Raw genomic sequence first — 26,143 nt, 5'->3', positions numbered from 1 at the left:
GGATTTGTTATATAAAATTGTATATGTTTTCAATTTCGTACTAATTCTTTTCTTTTATTAAGAAAATTGTCAAATACTCGCACTTGAGTAAATTCTTATAGTGGTCCTCGAAATTAACGTCGTGCACCAAAATTATCTCTGAAATTTTAATTGCACTAATTACGTTCCTGAGATTGGAAAAATTACACCATAGCAGTCCTTGACTCGTTTTCCATTAATAATACGCTGACGTGGTTTGATAATGTGGATCTTTGGTGACACGTGTCACCTCATAGTTTGACCACGTGTAACGATATGATGACGTATCGGTCAATGACACGTGGCATGTTGACATAGATGGATATGACACGTGTCACCATGCTATTTTACCACGTGTCGGATTATACCACGTGTCGCAATTCTATTTGTCCATGTGTCATCCACTATGTCATCGTTACATGTGCACCAAATTGATCCCTTACTTTGCATCAAATTAACTCATTTTAGTCCCTGAAATTAAATGTCGTGCACCAAATTAGTCCCTTCATAAGTTTTTACTCATTTTTTTTATAAATTTAAAATTCTCATTATATATTTAAATACACAAATTTTAATTTTAATTTTCACAAGTTATTTAAATACAAGTGTTTTTATAAAATATTTTTAAAATATTAGTTTTAATTATACAATTTTTCTACAATATTTTATTAAAAGAATTATATGACATATTGATATTAATTTAATAAAGAGTGTAAGTTAAGAGTATAATAATATTTCTTAATACAATTTTTTTAATATTTAATACTTTAATAAATATTTTAGGAATACTTGATAAGACACTTATTAACTAATATAAATTTATTATTCCCATCCATTTTAAGAATGTCCGATTTCCCATATAACTAACTTCTCATTAAATTAATAAGATAGATTTATATTGTCGATTATAATAATTCATTTTATCTATAACTTAGTTAGGAGGCTTTTTCATATATTCCACTATTAATCAATATAAGTACTTATTGTAACTATGACTTGAACAGTATTAAAACAGATACAAATAAACACAAGAAGCAATAATAAAATTTTGGTTTTAGTTAACATGTACTCTAATGATACAAGTTAACATTATTAATTAAAAAAAATTATTATAAAATATGTATAATAAAAAATATAATTAAAATTACTGTATAAAAAATGTTGAGAATTTTAAATTTATAAAAAAATAAGAAAAAACTGATGAAGGGACTAATTTAGTGCACGACATTTAATTTCAGGGACTAGAATGAATCATTTGATGCAAAGTAAGGGACCAATTTGGGGCACATGTAACGATGACATAATGGATGACACGTAGACAAATAGCATTGCGACACGTGGCATAATACAACACGTGGCAAAATAGTATTGTGATACGTGACATATCCATCCATGTCAGCATGTCACGTGTCGTTGACCGACACATCATCGTACTGTTACACGTGGCCAAACCATGAGGCGACACGTGTCACCAAAAGTCCACGTCATCAAGCCACGTCAGCACATCGTTAACGGAAAACAGGTCAGAGACTACTATGGTGCAATTTTTTCAATCTCATAGACGCAATTGGTGCAATTGAAATCTTAGGGACGATTTTGGTGCACGACATCAATCTCGGAGACCACTATGAGAATTTACTCACTCAAACTTGCTACTTCACCGGGTCTAGGTCTACTATATATATATATATATCGTTTAGATATTATTTTTTAAGTATAATTTTATGGATTTAATTGTGATGCATGGTCAGTAATTTTACAAGTACATTTAATTATGTAATGTCACATCAGTAAAAATAACTATTTTTTATATTAATCGCATAAATGATCATCTAAATCCAATTATGTAACGTCACATTAATAAAAATAATTATCTTTAACATTAATCGCACAATTGCGTAAAATATTTTACACTATTGGTGCATCAAAATTAAACTCTAATTTTAAAGCTATTTTATATTTATAACTTTATATACTATAGTTGTAAATATGATTATGAACGTAGTTAATATTCTAATAAACTATAAATTCCAAATTCTAAAATATATTTAACATTAATTTAAAATTATAAGTTTATAGCTTTTTATTATAATTCATGAAACAAATTTTTAGGCTTATTGTATCTTTAAACAAATCAATCTCAAATATGAAAGAATGCATATAATAAATAATAGATATAAATTTAGACCACATATTTATGCTATAAATCAAATTCGTCTTAATCTAAAACCCAATCGTTTCCGCCACTATATGCAGAATAAAAATGTTATATGCTATATATATATACTAAAAATCAGCCACCAAATTAATTATTATATATTTATGTATAAATATATTATATTTCAATATATATTTTATACATATAACCAATTTCATAACTAATTTTTAGTGTTCCTTAACATAGTTGCATGGAGAAACACTAACCATTAAATGAGAGAGAGGAAAAAAGACGAACATTCTCAAACAGAAATTTTGTCCTTGCAAATAACAACCAATCTCAAAAAACAAAAAAAAACCAAAAAAAAAACAAAAAATCAAAGATTCTACAAATGCTAAATGCCAAGTAAAATGGGCGTTAATGACCCTCAAAATTCAAGCAAGCCGAAGGCGAACATTCTCAGACAGAAATGTTGTCCTTGCAAGTAACAACTAACAACTAATCACATAAAAAATATATCGAAGTTTCTACAAAAGCTACATGCCAAGTAAAATGGGCGTTCATCAGATGAAATGATGTAAATCCCCACATGAAAGGATATGATTCAAAGCAATTGGAATCCTTACACAAAAAGACCCAACACAGGTTCATCATAATAGCCAATCCATAAAAATGCCCTTCTAAATCTAAGTTTAGTGACGATGCCTACCCCGGTCCCGGTCTCGATCGCGGCCATAATCTCTATCTCGATCATCGTAATCCCAGTCACGATCCCTTCCCCTGTCCCTCTCTCTGATCCGACTGCTTGGCCTCTCTTTTTCATTTCGATCTCTGTTCCTGCTCTCCCCATCATTACGATCTCTCACCCTGTCTCTACTTCTTTCTCTGGAATCCCTGTCAATCCCTGCCATTGGTATTTACATTGTCACTTGGTTAATGCCATCCGAACCAATTCATAACTTCATTTGAACTCGTCAATGATCACCAGTCACTGCATCATAATAACTTAGCTCTCTTTTGATGAATTAGGTATTCTAACTTGAAACTAAGAGCTCTAAATATCCTCACAGGACTTAACAATGAGAGCCAAGTTAACAAGGCAATCCTCCGTAAGTCCTTGCAATATGCTCCGAAACTAACAACAACAATAACAAAGCCTTATCCCACTAGATGGGGTTGGCTATATGAATCAAACAACGCCATTGCGCCTTAACAACCACTTTTATTTAGTTTTATGTAGGACTTTGGAAGTAGAGTCCAACAGTTAACTGGTATATGTACAGCAAGATTACCAACAACCACTTTAAATTTAGTCCCATGCATGGTTTGAAAGGAAAATCAGATATAATGACAAACAACAGTTGACATAAAGTCTGAGAAACAAGGCTGCTAAAAAGGGAAAATGAAACTGAAATATCAAGAGGAAATATAAAAGATATGTGATCATGAATGTATATGAATACCTAGGTCCTCAACCTCCCACCCAGCACGCCCTGAACCAGGAAGCACTCTTGCAGCTTCAGCCTGCTGTGTTTTAGCACGGAATTTCTTCTTAAGATTTCCAAATTCATCATACAACTCCCCATCATCCTGACATTAAACAAGCAAGATCATAAAAACCAGGGTATCATCCATAACTTGTATGAATCTAACTTTTAATCAATCTTACTTCAGCCTCCCGCCTACGACGTCTAGTTTCCTCAATTTCTTCTTCATCCAGCTCTTTGTAACCTCCACCTCGCCCTCCTCTGTTAGGTTAGAGAAAACAATCCATAAGTTAGCATAGTCATTCTGACGGTTTCATAATAAATGAAGTGAAACGAGATGAACGGTAAGGTGGACATTTAATGCGACATCATAATTAAAATGACGGGAAGAAGTATGATATGGCAAATATGATATTTTGAAATTTCTAATCAAAATAAACAGGACTAACAAAGAAAAAACTGAATCAATAACTGAAACTTCGTTATCCTATAAATTGTCAGTGCAAACTAATCACACAGTCTTATATCTCCTATCACCAGAGAAAGAGAATATATTGGACACACTACCTTACACCACCCTCATTGTGGCCAGGCTTATTTGTATTGCAAATATTGCATTTAGTCCGCTTCGCCCAATTGATGTTACCACACCTAAAGGAAAAAGAGCACAAGAAACAGAAATCATTACACTGAATTAATATTTGAAAAAAGAACTACAGGGACACGTTTGTGTCCAAGTTTGAGTGTTAGGAATAACTACCACAGGCAATGTGTAAAAATAACAAAATACATGTGAATGAATAAATTTTGGGAATAACAAAGACAACAGGTGATGATAGAAATCACCACAGATCATAACCAACATGCATAACCTCCGTGCCGCCAATAGTTAGCAACAATGCCACCTATATTGTAACAACTGGAATAAAAATGCAGGGAAAATGTAAAATCAACTGTCCCGTAAGGACAGATGACAATTAGAAAATAGGGCCACATAACCATAAAAAAAAGGATAACACACGAGTCAAAGGAATAATTGCTTACCTCACTGGTATTTTTTCGAATAAAACCAGAGGTCAATTTTAGTGTATCATCCTATAATCTATAGCTAAACACAAAGTTGTGACAGAACCAACTGACCTCAATTGAATTTGCAAAGGCATCCAGATTTACATTCAGTCACACAATTGTTCCTTCCTATACAAGTTACAGATAACTGGAATAGCAGGGGCTCTTTCTCATGGGATGCTAAGACTAGGTTGGGATATGCCAAAACTGATATTTAAGACAAAATGCACTGCAATATGGATCCTATACATAAGGTGGCATCTAAACTTTCTCATTAAAATTGGCAAATATCATGACGCTAAACTTATTAAGTGCAAAAGCATTCACAATGAATCGGCACCAAATAAAGGAAGCAGTAACACCTGTTTCAGTCATCTTTATGCACATATACAGGTTAGATTATGTACCATACATATGAACATATATCTCACAATCATGTACCAATCTACCTGTTTAAAAAGTTTGCCTAAGCTACTTCCTAACCATTATAAGAAAACATGTAATAAATTGATGAACGTATGTAGCTAAGCAAGTAATCAGCATGTTTTGTACTTAATGAAACTCTACAAATTATTACTCCTAATAAAATTGAATTTAAAAGAGAAATTCTGAATGAAAACTGGTTATAGAGGAATTAGACAAAAAAGAAAGAGAATGTGAGAGCAATGTGTATAAATCATACATTGGACAAGGCCAGTCATTCGGCCCAAAGAGTCCCCCGGTAACTGGACGGCCAACACCCCCTGACTCTTGACCTTGACTGGCACGTCCCTTGCCACGACCACCACCCCCAGCAACACCAGCAGCACCAACTGGACGAGCACTTCCACAGCGATTAAAAGAGCAAGAAAGAGCTGCTCACCAATCTCATATATCACAGACCTGGTATTCGGACACAACCAATCGCCCTCTTGTTGCCAAGCCTTGCCTGAAGAATCAATTTGACCTCTACCTCTTCCACTACCCCCATTAACATCTCTAGTAGTTTCCTCTAGCCCACCAACATTACCAGCAACAGCCGGTTCTGCCACTGAATTATAGGCTTGCTCGTCTTTGTTTTTTGACTCAGCTATAAAAACTCCAATTGTACTACCATGAAAATCCTTGTTGTTAAACCATTCAACAGCAGCTACAGCGGCATGCGGATCTTCATATGTTACAGTCGCATCTCCCTTTGGTTCATTAGTCTCTTTGTCTCGATATAACCATATTTTAGGCCTCCCGGTCCGTTTATCTTTCTGCAAAACATCAGATGAAATAGGACCAATTGTTCAGAAAGAGAATATCATGCAAAGGATATAGAAGGGGGCAGAAATGCAATAAACATCAATCAATTCATCAAAAATTCCAAATTATTGTGTGATTCAGTCTTCATATTCATATATATATATATATAAACCCCAAATAAAACCTTGCTTTGCACAGATTAAAATAACATCATTTTACATACAAATACATTAACAATATAACATCAATATTATGTATTAACAAAAGAAAAGGCAAATTTCCGTTTTTTTTTATAATAATAATAATAATGAAATCAAAACAATAAGATAGTACAAATTTTGAAGTATAGGTGCATCCAATCCATACCTTGATCAAACCAATGGTGCCAAAATACTCGGCCAACATGGTTTCGTCAGTGCCAAAAGGCAAGTTGCATACATACACAGACCCATTCGAAGGAGGAACTTTCCCTTGATGGCTTGCCATTAGGGTTTCAATTTCATGAAACAGAACCAACAGTGAACCACGACAGAGCCCTAACAAAACCACACACGCACACGCAAATTAATTAAATAAATAAATCTTGAAATAACACTAAAGAAGCTTCATCAGTTGAAAATCGCAGAGTGCACAAGTCTAAAGTATCGCAATATTGAATACATCAATTGGAAATGACGATTGAAGCTTGTGTTTTGGCCTCAGGAAAACGAAATTATTGCGGAGTAAGATTTAAAAAAAGGGCAAATGGAAATTGAGAAGTTACGCGGAACTGGATGAACGAATTGACAGAAGCAGAAAGCAATAGATCTGTGAGTTTGTGATGTCAGGGTTGTCTTCTTCTTCTTCTCCTCCTCCTCTTGCAGCCACACTACTCCTTCTCTGTTCTCCTCACTTCGCCTCAAAACTCAAATGCTAATCCTTCTTTCTTGCTTTTCTTTTCTTTTCTTTTTTTCTTTTCTACCCTCTTTTCTTATATTTTTTTAATTAGTAACAAGACAAATGCCCAACAATAAATTATACTCTCAAAATATTTTATAGCAAAATGAGTAAAAGAAATTTAATATGGTCGATTGATAAAAAAAAAAATATTTTTTTCTTAATTTCCTTCCACAGTTTAGACTTTAGAGCAACTTACATTTTTATCGCATTTACTACACATTCAAACAATAAGTCATCATCTAAATTCAACTAAATATATTAAATACCAATAAAAATTACTCTTATTAAAAAGAATATAATTACACGCGCTACATTATGTCGTTGTCGTCGTTGTTTTCTTCTTCTTTGTGCTTTTTTTCTTTTTCTCCTCTTTCTTTTCTTTCTTCTTCTCCTTTTCCTTCTTCTTCTTCGTGGTTTTATTTCCATCGTCATTCTTTTGCTGTTGTTATTATCGTTATTATTGCAATAGAAAATGAAGAGAAAGAATTTTAAATTATGTAAGACATCAAGTTCAAATACACCTTAATTCACTAAAAAATAAACCAAAATTATATAATGATTCCGACATAATTAACTCAGAAGTGAACTGAAATTACATAATGATTGCAACTTAATTAACTCAAAAAGAAAGAGAAGTAGAGAATAATAATAAAGAATCTGCATGTTTAAGAAGCAATGAATATTAATAATAAAACATTTTCAAGATAAACTTAAAAATTTTTACAAGTTCAATTGAGTAGAATTTAACTACAATAGAAGAAATTTAAAAAAAATACCTTTTAGACAAAAAGAGTATATTCATGGTATCTTATATTAAATTTAGAATTCATATTAGAACTGTTTGGGAGATTTTATTTTCTAAGGTTGTGAATGTTGATGAAATGCTTTTTTTCTCTGTCTTTGTAAAATATTTTAAAAAATATTTATTGTATTGATTATTTTTTATATTTTTTTATTTAATTTTACTGATTTTCTAAGACTTTGTCCAAGAGCTAAACTCAAATTGAACACATAAACTTATAAATTGTGTTAAATTTGAATAAATAAAAAAATTGAGAAAATGAAATAAGAAGGAGAAGATGAAGAAGAAAAAGAAGATGAGAAGAGTAGAAGATGAGGAAAAATAGGAAAAAGAGTTTTGAATTGTGCAGGACAACAAATCCAAATACACCTTAATTCACTCGGAAATGAATCGAAATTATATAATAATTGCGACACAATTAACTCATAAATGAACCGAAATTACATAACAATTGCGATACAATTAACTAAAAAATGAGCTGAAATTTATTATAATGATTTCGACACATAAACTCAACTCGAAAATAAGCACATATATATTATTCTCTTTTTCTTAGTTTTATTCCTCTCAAAAAAAGAGTAAATAAAAAAGAATTTTTATAAAATAAAATAAGAAGGTGAATATGAAGAAGAAAAATATGATAATGAAGAAAAAAAAAGCAGAAAAAGATGAGGAGAAAGGATTTTAAATTGTGCAGGACAACGAGACCAAATACACCTTAATAAAGAGGAGAAAGGGTTTTGAATTGTGTAGGACAACGAGTTCAAATATACCTTAATTCACTCAGAAATGAACCAAAATTATATAATGATTGTGATACAATTAACTCAGAAATGAACCGAAATCTCATAATGGATTATAACATAATTAACTCAAAAATGAACCAAAATTACATAATAATTATGACACAATTAACTCAGTTCGAAAATAATTACACAAATAAGATTGAATCATGAATAAAAATACATCGAAAATCAATTTTGGATTAGAAAACATCATCAACATGGCAAAAATTCAATAATAACAATAACAATAATGACGATAACAATAATGACAATATGTATAAAAAAAAATATGATGATAACGATGGTGATCATAATGATGATGATGATGATGGATGAGGAGAAGAAAAAAGAAGAAGAAGAAAAAGAAATTCAAATGAAAAAAAAAAAAAGATAAAGTATAATATTGTTAGTAATGATAATAACAAAAAAAAGATAATAAAAAAAAGAATAAAAGGAAAAAAAGCTATAACAAATACGTGAATTTAAAATATTTAATTAGATTTAATTAAAATTATGACTTAAATGCATAACTTTATTATATAATTAGTGGTTAGAAAAATGGATTAAAAAATTTTAATATGGTTGAATGATAAGCGAAATCCAAAATCCAAAATCCAATGAAGATTATGGGAAATTTATGCGAACAGAGGAAAAAGTAAAATTGTCGAAGATATTTTTAAATTAAAAATTTGTGTGGCAAAATGAAAGTTTTTTATTTTTGAGAAAGAAAATTTGTCGAGGTGAATTGCCTTTATAATTTTCAGTTTTTTTTTTTTTTAATATCAAGTCCATGTGCGAATTGGCTATTTTTTATTTTTTGTTTTTCAATTATTGATATCTATATTTTAGGTTTATGTTACATATTCATTTATATTATTCTCTATGCTATGACTGTGATCCATAAGTATCTTTGTCTTTAAGGAGATTTGACTAATGAGTAGCTAGCCTTAATTTCCTTTATTCTTCTATTAATTATCCCTCATGATCACCTTTTTGTTCATTAGTATGTACAGTTAGAAATTCGGAATCTATTTTATTTAAAAAAAATTCATTAAAATAAGTATTTGAGTAAAGATCTAATTCGATTTTTGTTTATTTTTATGAAGAATAAAATAATTTTTATAAAAAAAAATAAACACTTTAGGTTTCAATCTTTTTATTTTGGAATAATACGATTTTTTTTTAAATTATTAAATAATAATAATTAATTTTGTGAGAATTTTATTTGTATTTTGTGAAAGTTTTAAATACTTATAAATTTTTTTTAACAATATAACTAATTATGACCCTACTACCACTATCTTTTTTATATTCAATATTATTACTTATACCTCTATTATTTCTGTTGTGTAACTATACTTTATTATTATCTCTTCTACCATTATCATCACCAACATTAATATTTTCTTCTTTCATTTTCTATTCGATATTATTTTTTCTTTTAAAAAATATTCATATTACAATTACTTTTTTTTTAGATATTATTTCCATCGTCTTTCTCCACCTTAACCATTATAGGTGAAGGAATTTTTCAAAAACAAACTTAAATAATAGTTTGTAGAAGTTTAAAACTCGCATAAAATAAATTTTTTTATTTAACAAATTTTTTAACAGAAAAATCGTATTGTTTCAAAATAAAAAGATTAAAAGTCAAAGTGTCTTTTTTGTGTGGATAAAAATCGTTTTGTTTTTCATGAAAATAGACCAAAAACAGAATTTGGGTGTTTAAATATATTTTTTTTCAAAAGTAAGTTAATTGCATTACTTGATAGAAGTGATACATAGTCATATGGGGACAAATAAAATAGCAATGAGATTCTCCAAAATAAAGCCATACATGGTTAAAACAGACTAAATCTTCAAAATGATCCATGAGATTCAGAGCTTTCACCATTTTAGTCCCTCAAATAGACTCTTTCTAGTACAAGCAAATTAAGTACTGAATTGGTTCTGACTTGCCATGCCAGACACATGGCTAAACAACGTCGTTTTATGTTGACACTTAAACATGACGAAGAGGAATAAGAGTTTATATGATGTGCAATTCATTTTATTTATATTCAGTCTCCAAAACGACCATGTTTTTATCTTATTTAAGATTTAAAATGAAAAGACGCTATTTAGCCATGTGTCTAGCGTAATAAGTCAGAGCTACTGAGCTCAGCATTCTGTTTGTTGACACAAATCGAAAAGGGTTCAAAGACTAATATAATGCCTAAAGTTGGATCTCAGAGATCAGTATAGTGAATTTTGAATCTAAAGAACTAAAATAATAAAAGTCGTGAATCTCAGGAATCACTATAAAAATTTAATCAACTAAAATATAAATTAAAAATTGAAAAAAAAAATGAGAAACTCTAGAATGCTACAGAACTTAATTCTGGTTAATTTCCCCCCAATAACTTTGTAGGTAAGATCAGAATTTGTTGGGCAGAAGTCTTTTCACCTTCAAACACTTTATTATTTTGTGTTATCCACAATCACCAATTGAGAGCAGCAAAGAAATTTAGGGTATCGTTCCAAACTCTCTCCACTCCAACATCTAATAGAACTCGGAGCCACCACGTCACAAAAGTTGGTTCTCCTTGTAGTGAAGGTGTTGTAAGAATTGCGAATTAATCAACCGATTAATTAACGTAAAATATAATAATTTAATTATTCGGAATAGGTTCAAAATTTTAGAATATTAATTAGAAAATTTAAATATGATACTTGGACTTAGTAGATTTTTTTGAGTTGAAAAATGTAATTTTTTTTCAGAAAATTGCGTAAAAATGCGTACCGGTAAATTAACTGACAGTGCCGGCTTAAGTCTGTCCGGTACTGTGCGAGAATAATTAAAAACAGTAGAAAACCATAAAAGGATATTTAGAATAGAAAACCGGGCACTAATTTTAAAGGTTTTGCCCAAAGTTAGGTCAAACAGGCTAAAAACGCTAACAGATTAGACTGGACCTAAGTTGGGCCCAAACCCAACATATAAATACACTCACATGAACCTGACACAACCCATAACCTCATTAAACACCAAACTTGCGGTTGCATTGAGAGGAGAGGGAGAAGAGAGATAAAACACTATTCACATACAACTTCTGGCGACCATAACTTAAACTACAGAGCTCTGATTTGTGTGTCGTCAGTTGCTACGCGAAGCTCTCGCCGATTCCATTAGTTTCATCTAACCAAAGAGGTATGAATCTTGAAAATTTCTGCCCAGTTTTCTGCTCTAAGAAATTTGAATTTTTGGGTTTGGGTTTTAAATGATCTTTGTAATTTTGGGTGTTTGGGTACACTCTAACATTTGATTATTATTTGGTTTTGACCCAATCCATATTTGGTAAGGTGAGCATATTTGATCTCTTGTGATTTTGTGTATATATGAAATTCTAGGTTTGATTGATGGAATTTGTGTAATTTCTAACTTGAATTGGTCTTGTGTGGAGTATATTGGTGACTTAAATTGCTTGAAAGTGGACTTGGTGACTTGATTGAGTTTGAGGGAGCTTGTGGAAGCTTGGTGGAGATCAATTTGGTGATCTAGTGCATATTAGGAATCAACCAATGTATGATTTCGATTTTCTCTATATAATATGTAATATCTCTGGACACTTAGGCTAACGACCCATAGGAAAGGTTTGGACTGAATTGATTGTTGGATTTGAGAATGCATGATGGTGTTGTTAAATTGATAATGTGTGATGATGTTAATGATTGTGATAATTTTGATGTGTTGAGATGAAAATTATGACGAGATATGATAAATGAACTTATTTCTAGTGGGATTTGGTGCAAGTTGTTATTATTGATTATTAAGATGCAAATCATGGAATTGTTGAGTTATAAAGGTGGAATTCATTGATAGAGGTGTTGAATTGATCGAAATGTGATGGAAGGGTAAATTATAATATTTAGTAGTGTTTTATGGTGAGATGGACTAGGCTTTGATTTGATTTGGTTGTAAATTTTGAAGTTTTAAGCACTTGGTGAATTTTGATAAAAATAGATTTTTAGTGAACTTTGACGGATCATATATTGAGGTATAGTTTTCGAAATTGAACGATTTTTATATCAAATGAAAGATAATTTAACAAGTTTTAAAATGGTTTAAATTTTGTGGAAATCTGAATTTTGTAGAAAAAGATATGATCGTTGAAAGTTTGGTGTTGAAATCTGAATTCTGCGAATGTTGCAGAATTTGTGATTTCTAGTTTGTGTGCGCATGCATAGCCTTGTACACACGTACATCCTGTGTGTTTTTGAAAGTGTGCGGACGCACACTCATGTGCGCACGCACACACAGGGCAAGGCTTGCTGTTGAGAGCGCTAGCACGCCCTATGTGCGCACACAACCAACGAAAATTTACAAGCTGTGCGCACGCACACGTTGGAAGATGCACTCTGTTGAGGGCGTTCGCACGCCTTGTGCGGATGAATATAGTAGGAATTTTTACTTCTTGTGCGTACGTACACCTATATGCGTACGCACACGTCTTGAAAATTCTTCTGGGCGTGCGCCCTTTGCGTATGCACACTGCCCTGTTTTTCAATAAAAACCTTGTTTTCAACTGTTTTACCTTTTAGAAAAACTTGTAAACTTCCGTGACACTTATATAAGACTCCTTGGTTTATTTTCGGGTATCATAACATAGGAAATGTCCTAGGAGATTTAAGTTGGTATTACTGTGAAAGGTTAGAGAATGGAGACTTAGGTTTCTGGTGTACTGGTGATTGGTTTGGTGGAGTGAGAAGGAAGAATAGTATATAGATTGAGAGACTGATGAACTAATGCGTTCGGAATGGAAATTATGAATTGGCAGTGGTTGAGAGGAGTTTGGGACTCGGAATAGAGTGATGGATCCATGATATATTGAAAAATAATTTCTGAAAACTATTGAATCACTATTTTATACTGAGATTGTTGAGACGCTATGCGCCTAGCAAGGACGGTTTGGTTGGATCCCGCCTGTTGAGGTAGCGGCGGCAGCATAAGGGCGGTGGTTCGTCCTGCTTACGTTGAGATGTGAGGTCCGTGGCAACAGTAACCCGCTTACATCCCTTCGGATCACTAGAGTGTGCAGGCACAAAATCCTGGACGGTGTTCCAAGCACTATATCTAGGGGGTTCCCATTATGATTTCGAAAGGCGACATCTCCATGGAGATGTGTCGGGTTGGCAGTTGAACCAACAATGTGATATCACAGTCTATATGACAGACATTCATCATGTGCATCTTTTATCTGCTTGCTTGCTTTGCCGACTTGAATTGTATGCCTGATTGTATAACATGCCTAATTGCCTATTTGAATTACTTGACATATATGTATATACTTGTGTTTTACTTGCATTGTAATTAATTGTGCTTTTCTACTAGGATTGAGGAGGCTCGATAGGCGGTGGGGATGGGATCGCATGGCGGTTAGGCTGGTGAAGGCTGTGGGACAGTGGTGAGCTGATAGTTAGAAATCCCTTAGGATAGTTTACCCTATTTTATAAATGTTAAGTTCTAAAGTTATAGTTTTAATTTTAGTCATGCTTTAAGTTTGAATCTTGTATTGATATGAAGCTCTAGGATTGCCTCTGGCGTTCCGGAGTCTTATATCTTACATTACTGGGCATTGTTACCATACTGAGAACCTCCGGTTCTCATACCATATTCTGTTATTTTTCAGATGCAGGTCGCAACCCACCTCGGTGAGTTGCTTGATGGTGACAGAGCGGATGACCTTTATCATGTTTCGGAATCTCTTGATTTATTTTTATTAGTACTCTCACTTTTATATTTTATTTTGCCTTAGAGGCTTATTTTATGAGAGATATTTTGTATAAGCTGTTTTATTTTCAACACTCTGTATGTTAGTAGTTAACTAGTCGACCTAAACTCCGCGGGCTGTGTCTAGTATCTTATGATTATTATACTCTTATATTTCGTTATCTTTTACCTTTATCTTGTGCCTTAAGTTTGTAGTTTCGTGTGAACGTTCGTGCTTTGTAATTCTGTATTTAAGCTTATTTTCTTCATCGGGATTCTAGAATTATTATTCCTCCTATATATATTTATGTATAAGCCTTAGAATTGTCATGGCATCTGATTAATCTTTACTTTACCACATGAGGTAAGGCTTAGGGTAATTAGGGTGTTACAGATGTCAATTTCGAATCAACTTCATTTCAAGTTTTATGAGTAGGGTCGCACCACTGAAAGTAATGGGTGATGGTTTCCAGCGCTGTTTTGCACCTGAGACACAACAACGGCATCGAATGGAACAGTTGATAAATGAGACTAAGAAAATCTAATATTTCATACACAGATCTCCATAGAAATATTTTAATTTTTGTTAACAACTTTAGTCCCTAATTTTTCCTCCAAATCATAGAGTTTTGCATAATTGCAGAGAGTTGTTCAATCGACTCGTGTGTGAAGCTATATGCTACCAGATAACCAGATGCTACATCATACATCTTTTTCGAGTTCAAAGCCCAGCTCACAGAGTCATTTCCATCGTCATTCAATGGAGAGGATTTAAGAGCTTATTCCAAGGAAAAAATCTGATTCCAAAATCTCTCTGTTCCATCTTCTATTTGAGATTAGTAGATCTTTCACTCTATTGATTCCTGCAAAACTTTTATTGCTAGGTTGATTGCTGAGACTGATATGATATGGGTATGGGGGGAGGGGAGAACTAGGGATCGTGCCAAATGTTAATCTCTTATCCTGACCCAATGTTTCACCTCAAACATTTTTTCACTACTTTTCGACCCTCTAAAATGCTCTGCCATTCTCAGGATGAGTTTACCCCTTTTTTTATCGTTAGTGGTGATTTATATATGAAGTATTTACCCTTTAGCATTCAACTAATAAGAGCGTTAGGATTAACGGTCAGCCTCTAGAATTGCTTCCCCAATAGAACCATATTTTGAGCTCGCAAGTCCTTAAATCTTAAACTACTTTTTCTCTTGGGTCTTATCATTTTGTCCTGACTAATTCATGTCATTTTTTCTCTAATCCTCTTTGTTTTCACTAGATTTGTGTCAAAATCTTGTAGATTTCATCTAAAAGAGAGTCAAATAACTTAAAACATAATAAAGTGTTTAATCAGAACATGTCTTTCACCTTCTAACAATAAATTTTTCTTCCAAGATTAAACTTTTTTCTGAACCTTACCTTTAAAGAAGTCATTGAGTTGACCTTTCACAAGTACAGAATAAAAAACAGTAAAACTAATTCTTTGATCCACAAAATTCATCTAACATCAAAATCTTCTTTCCATAATAAATCATAAAAAATTTCACTTAACTATCATAATTCTTATTCATATGTAGTTTAAGAACTATTTTATTCTACAAGCTTGACCTTTTTTATTTAAAATAATGCATGCACTCATAAATTATTAGAGTATTGTTAGTTATTAACCTTTTTTCAAGTAAGTGTTTTTCATTTTTACAATTGTTATAATTTGATATCTTTAGTTTTTTTTTCTTTGAAAGTAATCTTTTGCTTCTGTTTCATTTCAACAATTTCACGCTGAATCTGAATCTGTTATTATTTTGCTTTTATAACAAAGTATTGTGGAAAGGTATTAATCTTGTATTTAATGTTCTATTTTTTTCTTCTTTGGTCATTATGATTTGTTAGTTTTGATTAATACGTAGACCTATATAAATTATGAATCATACATTAGGTTACATTATTAACACTCGTTACCTTTGTACCTAAACCCTCTTTCTTTTTCTTATTTTTTTTCCCTTATGAAGGCTCTAACTATGTTTTTTTCCCTTCATGCAGCAATAGAACATATTCAAAAAATTAATTGTCATGTTATTTAAGATGTATTTATATACGTGATTTATTTATCAAGTTTGTATATATTGAATCTTTATTTTGTTTTAATTGTACGGTATCTTAATTAGTATTAAACTGTTCTTTTATTTTAGTCCATAACAACAATAAAAAAGTTTTATGGTCCACAAATTCAGTCCAATAAAATATATAAATTCAATTACAATTTTAGTTTTTATTATCTTATCTTATGCTTCTGGTATGGTGAAGATGATTCCCACAAAGCCAATGGTTGTTGAGACTTTTGCTGAGTACCCTCCACTTGGAAGGTTTGCTGTGAGAGACATGCGTCAAACTGTTGCTGTTGGTGTCATCAAGAGCGTTGAGAAGAAGGATGCTTCTGCTAAGATCACTAAATCTGCTGCCAAGAAAGCTGCCAAATGAACCGTGCGGGTTCACCATGCTTTTACATCTATCATTATAAATAAATGGTTTTCGTGTTTAGTGTTTGGTGTCGTAGGTTGTTGCTAGCTACCTCTGTACAGTACTCAGTCTCAGAATTGGGTGCTTGATAGACGGTGGCGATGCCAACATTTGATTTCTTGTTCGTCTTTAGTTTTAAACTTCGATAATTTGGTTTTCTAGTTAAATTTTTTGTTTGGTTTATAAATCTATCTTTTTATTATTTTTATTTTATCTCTCATCTTTATTGTTGTCACAAGTTAAGGTAAAAGAGTAGTTCTATAATTAGTTTTTGATAAATTCTTCTACTATATGCATAAAATTGTTAGGATTTCAAAAAGTTAAACAGTAAAGTTGATCCCCAACATTAATCATTTACTTTCAAATGGTAATCAAAATTCTAATGTGATTGTAAATATCTCTCATATTATAAAAACTATACCATATTAGTTCTTATTCTTTTTTCTATCGACTTATTATTCTTTCACACCGTTAGTAGGATGGAATTTATCCTTCCATGCTTAATTAGGTAACAACTAGTTGAGTTGACAATCTAAATTTTGTAAACCAGCGTGATCCTTCTCCTTTTTTATAACCTAAAATTTCAATAAACTTTTTTTCTTTCATTGTCACATCATGTGCTTCCATTTTCAATCATCAACATATATAATTTTACGTGAGTATTTACACATGTCAAATTTTGAAAATATTTTTTTTTCTCATGAAGTCTTGTTACGATTTAGAGTCTTTGTTATTCATGGAATAGAGTTCTGTTGTGCCTGACACTCGCATCTAATCATTTTTTTAAATTACAACAATGCTATAACGATGAAGAAAGAATAAAAAAAAAAGACAACAAAAGATAAAATTTTATTGAAATTTAGGGTTATCAAAAGAAAAAAAAAATCATATTGGTTTAGTCAATTTTAAATGGCAGTTCAGCTACCTGTTATTTAGTCTAATCATCTAAGTGTGTAAAGGTGAATATTATCTCACTAACTTTGCAAAGAGTAATTTGATGAAAAAAGTGATGGAAGATTAATATAATATAATTTTTTTAAATTTGAAAAACATTTATAGGTAATTAGTATCTTGAAAATCATTTTAGTGTATACAACCAATTTTAAGTGTATAGAATTTAACTTTTAATTTAGAATTTTTTTTATGAGATCATAACATATATATTAAAAGATTATATGTTTAAGCTTTGCAAATAATTACATGCATGAGTTAAATATTTTTTTAAGAAATATATTTTCGTGATATATCACATGCAAATAATTAATTATTGATTGCTAGTTAAAGAAAAAATGAGTTAACAAAACTACTCCAAGCCATACATGTAGAGGTAATGACACAATTAGCTATAAATATAATTAATGATGGCATACATTCACTAGTGGGCAGTTAAATGAGACAGGGTGCAATGTAATTGGACTAAAAAATAAGAAAAAATTTAGAAAATTAATTATAATATAAGTCAATTCAATTAAGTTTTTTAATTTTTAATTTTAAAATTTAAAAAATTATGGTAATAAAGAATTATTTTTTATATAATAAATTTATTTTTTAACTAATTAATTCTAATTGACTACACCCCTAATTAATTTTTTAATAAAATTAAAAAAATAAAAATACACCCTTCTCTCCCTCTTCTCTTTGTGATGTCTCTCACATCTTTGACTTAGTTTGAGCCACTTTCTTGCATCCAAATAAGATATGGACGATTATAATTAGTGGAAACATTTGACGCATTGCCAACATGGAAGATCCAATCTGCTGTGACATGGATGTAATTTTAACGTGGTGAATAATATTTTATATAACTATTTATTAATTTATTTGGATGATAATTTATATATTTAATATTAAAAAATTATTTTTATTAATATATTGTATTAAATATTAATGCTACATAATTAAATATATAAAATTATTTTATAATAATGTTAAAATTAAAGTTATTTTATATTATATATCTTTTAAATTTTATTTTTCATTGTACTTAAATTTGTTATTAATATAATTTACCTACTAAACTATAATATAATATAATTATTTTTCATATTATCTTATATTTTTTAATATCAACACCTGAGCTGTTGGCAAAGTTGATTGATGTGGTATCTAATTCAGGAAGTTCGAACCGAAATACCCAAACTCTAGGCATGATAGCTGGTTCTAGCTCGAGACCTATTGGTGCATCTTCGTTCGTGCCTGTGAATGCACCTCGGGACAAGTCTATCGCCTCTCATCGTTCGCCGTTGATCTCAACTGCAGTGGTGGCGGAGAGGTTGGTATCGTGGATAGGGTGCCGATTTATTTATAGTGTGGGGCACCGGCTGATATGGGTGATGCATTGCTAAATGATGATGGCGACGATGATGTGGAGCTTGACCTCATTGATGATGACAGTGGCGATGCCATTGCAGCGAGTAATCCAGTTGGGGCTGGCGGTGGTTCTAGCTCTGGAACTCAGCAGTACCCTCCACACTTTTCATCTTTGGACTTGGATGCCATGAGACAGGAGGGGTTCTTGGGTAACCCACTGGATTTGGTGCTAGAGATACCTAGGGTATTGGAGGTCTTACAGAGTTTCAGGTTAGTCAGCAGTTTCAGGATAAAGAAGAGGCTGTGTTAAGTGTGAAGACATATAGCATCCGACGCGGGGTATAGTATAAAGTGGTGGAGTCCGATTATCACAGGTACGTTGGGAAGTGTACCAACGGGTGCACATGGTTGATTATGCTAAGTTTCCGGTAGCGCAAGGGTATTTGGGAGGTAAAACGGTACAACAGATCTCATACTTGTCTCGCGACGTTGATCTCGAGCAATCACAGGAACGTACCTGCCATCTAGACGCATACCCTACTGCTATCGCATGCTCGAAATACATCGTTGGGGCTGCAAACAGAATGTACCAGAATATAAAAACCATTAACATCATTCACTAATAAAACATCATTCACTAACAAACCACTAACAAAACAACTGACAAAACCACTAACAAAATCGCTAACAAAACCATCATTCACTAACAAAACCACTAACATCATTTACTAACAAAACCACCAACAAAATCACTTGTATGGCAATCCTATCTAATTTAGCAACGGTACATAATGACTACCATTCTAACACACCAAAAATAAAAATATAAAAGAAAATAGTTGATTCACTCCTATTTTAAAAGAACAAGTTCACACTAACCTTTTCATTAATAACACCAGCTATATGGGCTACTCCATCCAAATGATAAAATCGGTCCGGATTATTTCCCATCGATTAAATATTCTACTCAAGTCTTTGTTGGAGTTGTACGAGAGTCCTTTTCTCTGGGATTTGGTGGGGCATGAATTTAGAATAGTGGTTCGAATGAGGTTACTTCGAACTCTTTATATAGGCAAAGGTCATGTAATTCGAATGAGTAGGATTCGAATTACCAAGGGCAGCCAAAACATAGAGTTATTCGAAACAGTCTGTTTCGAATTACTATGAGCACGAAATTATGGGCTAGTTCGAATGATGCTAATTCGAACTAGTATGTGTTAGTATGTGTAATTTGAATTAGGGTGATTCGAATTAGGGTAAGTTAGTGTGTGTAATTCGAATCAGTGTGATTTGAATTACTATGATGAGTGATGAGTAGATGCAGGCATAATTCGAATTATCGTGATTTGAATTATTATGGTATGTGTAATTCGAGTGGCTCTAATTCGATCTATATAAAAAAATGCTCTTGGTAGAATTTTGTAACGTTTTTATCTTTAATGGAATTGTATAAAACCAGCCTCTTATTGATTTATATGCGCCATTTACCCAAAATATTAAGAACTAAATTATCATTTTTAAAACATAAAAAATAGCAACTTAAAAATTATGGTTATAACCATAGTTTCGAACTCGAGCAAAAGGACAAACATTCTCTCCTGATAAGAAAATAACGAAATAAAAAAGAGAGCGTTGAACATGAACAAAATTGTTTCTTGCTTGTGCACAGTGCGTAGTTTATGATGCTGCTTTCTCAGGGGGGGAAAAAGAAAATAATAATAATAATAAAAAAAGCAGTTATAGTTCTTCAAGTTCTATAATCTAAATTCTAAACTAACAGCTCTGGCTTGGTGCATAGTCACTCACTCACTCACTCACTCACTCTTTCACGGAGTAATCAGCATATGAAGATGGATCACCCTTTACATTTCACGATCCATCGCAAAACTACTACAAACTGAGTGAAACTGCGACCACTCAACAAAACCCTAAAACGACGACGTTTACAAAACCAAACCCTAATTCTCAATTTCCCCGGTTTCAGAATGATTCATGGTGGTGATCATGCAACAACAGCAGCAGAACCCCTCTGCACTGGTTCCACCGCCGCAGCCGCCGCCGCCGCAACACATCAACAACGCTCAGTCCTCAGCTTCCTCCGCCTCCGCCGCCGCTACAGCTGTCACCTCCCTTAGGTCACCCTCCTCCTCCGCCACTGCCGTTGGACACTCTCAACTATCTTCGCCTTCCTCTCTTGCTCCCGTTCCCATTCAGCAGCGGCAACCCTTGCTCTCCTCAGTGCCGCTGCCACCTGACCATGCTGTTGGAGCGGTGGTTCCCATCGCTGCAGCTCTGCCGTCCGGTGCTGGTGACCCCCCGGTGGTGTCAGTGACGTCTCCACTGGCGAGAGTCCGGCTATCGGACATTGCGCCTTACGACGGGGCACCGGCGGGGCCCTATGTTAGGGCTGTGGAAGCTTTGTCTGGGTCGCTGATGAGGCACAATGCGGCCTTGATCGAGTTGGGGAGCGAGGATTCGGCTCTGATGCGGTGCGGGTTGGAAGGTTCAAGATTGTTCTTCAGGAGCAGGGCTCAATTGGGTGATGGGAAGGGAAGCCGTGGGGTTTACATGTACAGAGCAGGAAGGTATGAACTGAATGGTGATGATTCTCTTGTTATATTGTTAGTTTGTTGCTGTCTGGAGCATATTTGTATGATAATTATTTATTTGGTATGTAGATATATGTTTGCCTTGGCCTCATGCTACTGTTATTTATAGAGAAATGATAACCAGTAGGATATATGCATCATGAAATCTCCCATGAATTGTCATTTAATGGTGACTTCTAACTCACACACCAAGAGAAATTATTAACTTGAGAGCTAGATAGCCGGTTTCATTTACTAACTACTACTGGGATGCTGATTTCTCGAGCAAAACTAACCAAGGGAACTTTCTTGCTGTTATTGCTCTTAGAAGAATTAATCCCCCCACAAATATTTAAGTGAAATCGTGGTTGTTCAATTGTTTTTTTGTTTTGTAAAAAAAAAAAAAATTTGAACACGTTTGCTGCCACTCTTATTTATTTATTTTTATACGGTATCACTCTTGCTTATTTATTATAGTTCATGGGTGACTTGTATCAGGGCTTTCGAGGATTGGGATTCATCTCCACCTTGTATGGCTGATATTTTTAGGTGCATGGGAAAGGCGTCTCGATCTGCTTTGTGTGCCATTGCCAGGCATCTGCGCCTCCGAAGCGAGTAAGGATGTTTGTGAAGGACCTTTCCTTCTTAGATTTTAGTTTACTTGCTTCATATGTATATTCTTGGATCTTTTCTTTTGTTTTTTTTTTTCTTCCGTTCTTTTGGGTTTGCTCACAGAAAAGTCACTTTGTGCAGTGTTTTTAACCATTTGCTTGATGATGCTCCCTTGCCTGCTAATGAGGTATCTTCATCAGTTCTTGTTGCCACTCACTCACATTCTTCTTTGCAAAATGGAAAAGGGGCTATTGGAGGGGGAAAGCCTACTGTCAATGGAGAAGTGGAGAAGGGATTGTTGACATTGATATCTACAGACACTCCTGGTCTTCAGGTGCGTGTGTTTCTGTTTATTTTTTGTTTGACTTATATTGTAAAACTAGGGGGTAGTTTGCTGAAGGAAAAACAAGTGGCAACGGGTCCCATCCTATTCATCAAGATTGAGTCGTGTATATTTTATAGTATATTGATGATTTTTCCTTATTAGCTTGATGAATTTCTATATCACCCCGGCCAGTTGAATAGTAAATAGTCTGTTTTCTTCTTTAGGTATGTGACCCCAATGGCCGCTGGTATCTGGCAGACAGTGGGTCTGGGCCAGGGGATCTTTTATTGATAACTGGCAAGGCACTTAGCCATGCTACTGCAGGCCTACGTCCGGCTGCATCATATAGAGCTTCTCCTGATTATTTTCTAGGTTCTAATAGTGGAGGAAGGTACATATATATACACACTTAAAATATTTCTTTATCTTGTATTCGTGATGACTTGTGTTTTATAACAAGCTTACTTATGATGCCTTTTGGAGCTTTGTGATTGTAGGACTTCTCTTGCTTATAGACTCATGCCACAGGGAAATGCAATATTAGATTGTTCTCCAATTGCAGCAGCTGGCCATGTTATACCCCAAAGCTATGTTCCAATATCTGTTAGCCAGTTTATGGATGACCTGGCTACTGAAGAACTCATAGGTAGCAGAAGCGATAATGATGATGTAAGTTATCTCTCCTAATGTTCTCCTTGCATATGCTTTATGGCTGCTGTGTCTCTAATCTATAGGTGAAAAATTACAGATATAATATATTTGTCTAAGTTTGTTGGTGTTGTCACATCTGGTTGATCATGGAGGCATTTCCCTTGTTTCCCTGACATTTCTAACAGCTCTATCGTATTTAATTTTGTGGTTCCTCTTGTAAATATTCTGTTGCCATTTCCCTTCAAGTAAGAATTTTTCCTTTTATGTATGAGAGAAAGCTTATGCAATTTTCACTTACAGGTTGCTCAAGACAATGTGAATAAGGATCCCTCATTACGAAGTGTTCTATCAGATCCATTATCGTAAGTTTAAATTTGACTGTTCAACTGATTTGTCCTTTTATCAAAGGAGCATGTTTTTTGTTGTTATGTGATTTGTATTAAGAGGTGACATAGATGTCAGAGTTTTCTCAAGAAAAAAGAAAAAAAAGAAATTGAAGCTGAGATAAGAATTCATTTATTAATCCACTTAGGTAAATCTATAAAACAGTCTGCTAATCCTTACCCTGAAGTGTTCATAGTGATTGCAGACATTCTTGACAATGACTCTTAGAGCATGTCATGGTCAAAACTTTTGGATCTAGATAATCTGAAATTCTTTAATTCATCATTAACAAAGGTTATACTTTATTCTGATATCTCTTACACTTTTCTGTTTTGACCTATTTTTTAGTGGTGCATTCCTTGAAGATGCCATGCTTGTCTCATGTGGACACTCATTTGGTGGTCTCTTGCTGAGGAGAGTCATTGAAACAGTAAGTAAGGTTTTTCTTATATACATTTTATAAGCCTGTGCTGATCATGTGTCTGCAATAAGAAATGATAGTCCATAGGGTACTAAAATGTCAGTTAGGTGGGTGGACATACTACATAGTCTGTCTTGCTAGATTTCACTCTGAGTTAACATACTGAACTTCACTTGCTGTCTGGGTGCTGGAAGTTTGGTGGCTGCAGTAAAATGAAATGTCCTACAGTTGGGATTAGATTATTTGGAGACTAAGGGGTCAAAAATACATAGACATAGATTTTATTTTTATTTATATTTATATTTTTTTGTATAACATTATGCTTTGATTTGGGGAAGGAAAGGTTGGTTTATATTACATTTGACTGGTTGTGTACAATGCTGTGAACACTATTTGATGTACTGATTATTGAAGGCTCAGTAATAGATATTTGGATTTGACATTTAAAAATTTGTGTAGCTGAAGCTCAATGGAATTGTAGAATCCCTTATAATACTTCTAGTCTATATACTATGCAGTAAATATAGAGATTACCAATGATATAGCGAAAAGGTAAAAACTTATGATGGCATCTTAAATGTTAAAATTTCTATAAAATAATATAAATTTGTTTAATATAGCTAATGCCCTGATTGTCCAACTAGAGAATCAAATTATTCCATGATTTATGTTTGCTGTGTATTTAACCTTGTACATTCTTGGTGGATTGTTATTCTGGTTGTACATTTGTTGTCTCATTTATGATACCTTTCACGTTCATTATGGAATTATAACTCTTAGATGGAGAGAGACAAGAATCATAATTACAGTTATTGTTTCCGTCACAGTCGAGATGTACTGTCTGCAATGCTGATGTAGAGACAAGTTCTTTGATCCCTAACCTTGGTATATTCCATTTGCTCTCTAGCTTTCTTGTTTCATCTATTTTTGCAGGCATTTGATTGTTATTGTTATTTCGTCCGATGTGATATAAGCTTGTCTCTTTTCCAGCTCTTAGAGCTGCAGCTGTTGCTGTTAAGCATGAGGATGATCGAAGGTTATTTCGCAATGCTGCTCTACGAAAGCGGCGGAAAGAAATGGGTGACCAAATCGATCCAATCAGAAGAGTGAATAGGGTATATTACTTAAGTATCATGTCATTCTTGGCTTTTTAATAGAATAGCCATAGCATAAGTTTAGCTAATTTCTATGATCACTAACTTAACACTTGCCAGAAAACTTGTTTTAATTTCTTTATATCTCAACGGAGTTCACTTTTCCTTTTCATGGCAGTGTCATAATTTATCATTCTTAAGGGATATTATAGAATAGGGGTTTTCTGTTGTAAATCTCCCGAATCTTCTTTACAGGTGTGGTGAAATGGTTGTGGTGAACTTTAATTTCGTCTTTGTTAAACACCTTGGCCGTAGCCTTAAGTTGTCAAAAACAAGTTATTGCCACTGAAATGCTTGCTGGGTTTCTTAAAATTTTTGTATTTTGAATTGCCTTATATAAACCATTAAAAAAAGTGACCTCTCTTCATGGTGGATGTGTGTATTTTGAAGAGACCTAGCAGTTGGCATCCATAACTAGCAAATTTCTGACTGAATAAAATGTTCAACACTGTAAAGTATTTTGTTTCGAAGAGTGAAATTCATGGGTACTAGCACTTAATTTGCAGGAAAATGGAGATTTTACTGCTGCTGATGGACTGCAAAGGGGAGTACAATATCCATTTTCAGTAAATGAGAAGGTTATTATTAAGGTAAGAAAATTGGTTTTTATGTTTCCAATTCTTGGAATTTGTGTATTAAATGGTGCAGGCTGGTAAATCAATTTATATGCAGGGTAACAGGAGAACACCAGAAAAATTTGTTGGGAAAGAAGCTGTCATTACGTCTCAGTGTCTTAATGGCTGGTGAGTTAAATTTGTTAAATTTGCATTGAATGGTAGCTAATATATGGATGCATCGTGAATTATGAATAAGTTTACCTTCAATGTAAAAGCTGTATTATTAGATGACGATTACAAGGTGGTTTCACTGTGATTTTACAAAATTTGTGTCAATGTTAGACATTTAGGGTGCTTTTGTTTACAATAGCGGATAGGATACTATTGGTAGTAGGGT

At 33.2% G+C, this 26,143-nt stretch overlaps 2 protein-coding genes across 2 annotated transcripts in view; one reads left to right on the top strand and one right to left on the bottom strand.

The window, feature by feature from the left end:
- Positions 1 to 2,648: 2,648 nt before the first annotated feature.
- On the bottom strand, positions 2,649 to 6,896 carry LOC107477166 (transcription initiation factor TFIID subunit 15). Its single transcript, XM_016097137.3, has 8 exons — positions 6,722 to 6,896; positions 6,325 to 6,494; positions 5,617 to 5,969; positions 5,414 to 5,581; positions 4,231 to 4,314; positions 3,846 to 3,924; positions 3,640 to 3,766; positions 2,649 to 3,080 (listed from the first exon to the last, which is right to left on the bottom strand). Exons 2-8 carry the CDS (start codon positions 6,442 to 6,444, stop codon positions 2,869 to 2,871), a joined length of 1,143 nt encoding a protein of 380 aa, XP_015952623.1. The 5' UTR covers positions 6,445 to 6,494; positions 6,722 to 6,896; the 3' UTR covers positions 2,649 to 2,868.
- A 13,812-nt stretch (positions 6,897 to 20,708) lies between these two features.
- LOC107477161 (uncharacterized) overlaps positions 20,709 to 26,143 on the top strand; it is a 6,102-nt gene continuing 667 nt past the window's right edge. Inside the window, exons 1-11 of the mRNA XM_016097130.3 lie at positions 20,709 to 21,639; positions 22,141 to 22,257; positions 22,396 to 22,588; positions 22,804 to 22,970; positions 23,077 to 23,248; positions 23,531 to 23,592; positions 23,963 to 24,044; positions 24,863 to 24,920; positions 25,026 to 25,150; positions 25,696 to 25,779; positions 25,862 to 25,932. Coding sequence (XP_015952616.1) covers positions 21,047 to 21,639; positions 22,141 to 22,257; positions 22,396 to 22,588; positions 22,804 to 22,970; positions 23,077 to 23,248; positions 23,531 to 23,592; positions 23,963 to 24,044; positions 24,863 to 24,920; positions 25,026 to 25,150; positions 25,696 to 25,779; positions 25,862 to 25,932 — 1,724 coding nt within the window. The 5' untranslated portion in view covers positions 20,709 to 21,046. The remainder of the gene's footprint in view (positions 21,640 to 22,140; positions 22,258 to 22,395; positions 22,589 to 22,803; positions 22,971 to 23,076; positions 23,249 to 23,530; positions 23,593 to 23,962; positions 24,045 to 24,862; positions 24,921 to 25,025; positions 25,151 to 25,695; positions 25,780 to 25,861; positions 25,933 to 26,143) is intronic.

The sequence above is a fragment of the Arachis duranensis genome, chromosome 3 (genome assembly GCF_000817695.3).
Source record: "Arachis duranensis cultivar V14167 chromosome 3, aradu.V14167.gnm2.J7QH, whole genome shotgun sequence".
Taxonomy (NCBI): Eukaryota; Viridiplantae; Streptophyta; class Magnoliopsida; order Fabales; family Fabaceae; genus Arachis; species Arachis duranensis.
Note: the sequence above shows the minus strand (reverse complement) of the source record. Positions and strands in the feature narration are given on the sequence as shown.

What these genes read in the sequence shown, in the direction of transcription:
- LOC107477166 (XM_016097137.3), bottom strand. Translation starts at nt 6,444, where the DNA reads ATGGCAAGCCATCAAGGGAAAGTTCCTCCTTCGAATGGGTCTGTGTAT. An exon ending in GCACCATTGGTTTGATCAAG is followed by an intron (nt 5,970 to 6,324) that starts GTATGGATTGGA and finishes GATGTTTTGCAG; the next exon opens with AAAGATAAACGGACCGGGAG. An exon ending in GTCGTAGGCGGGAGGCTGAA is followed by an intron (nt 3,767 to 3,845) that starts GTAAGATTGATT and finishes GTTTAATGTCAG; the next exon opens with GATGATGGGGAGTTGTATGA.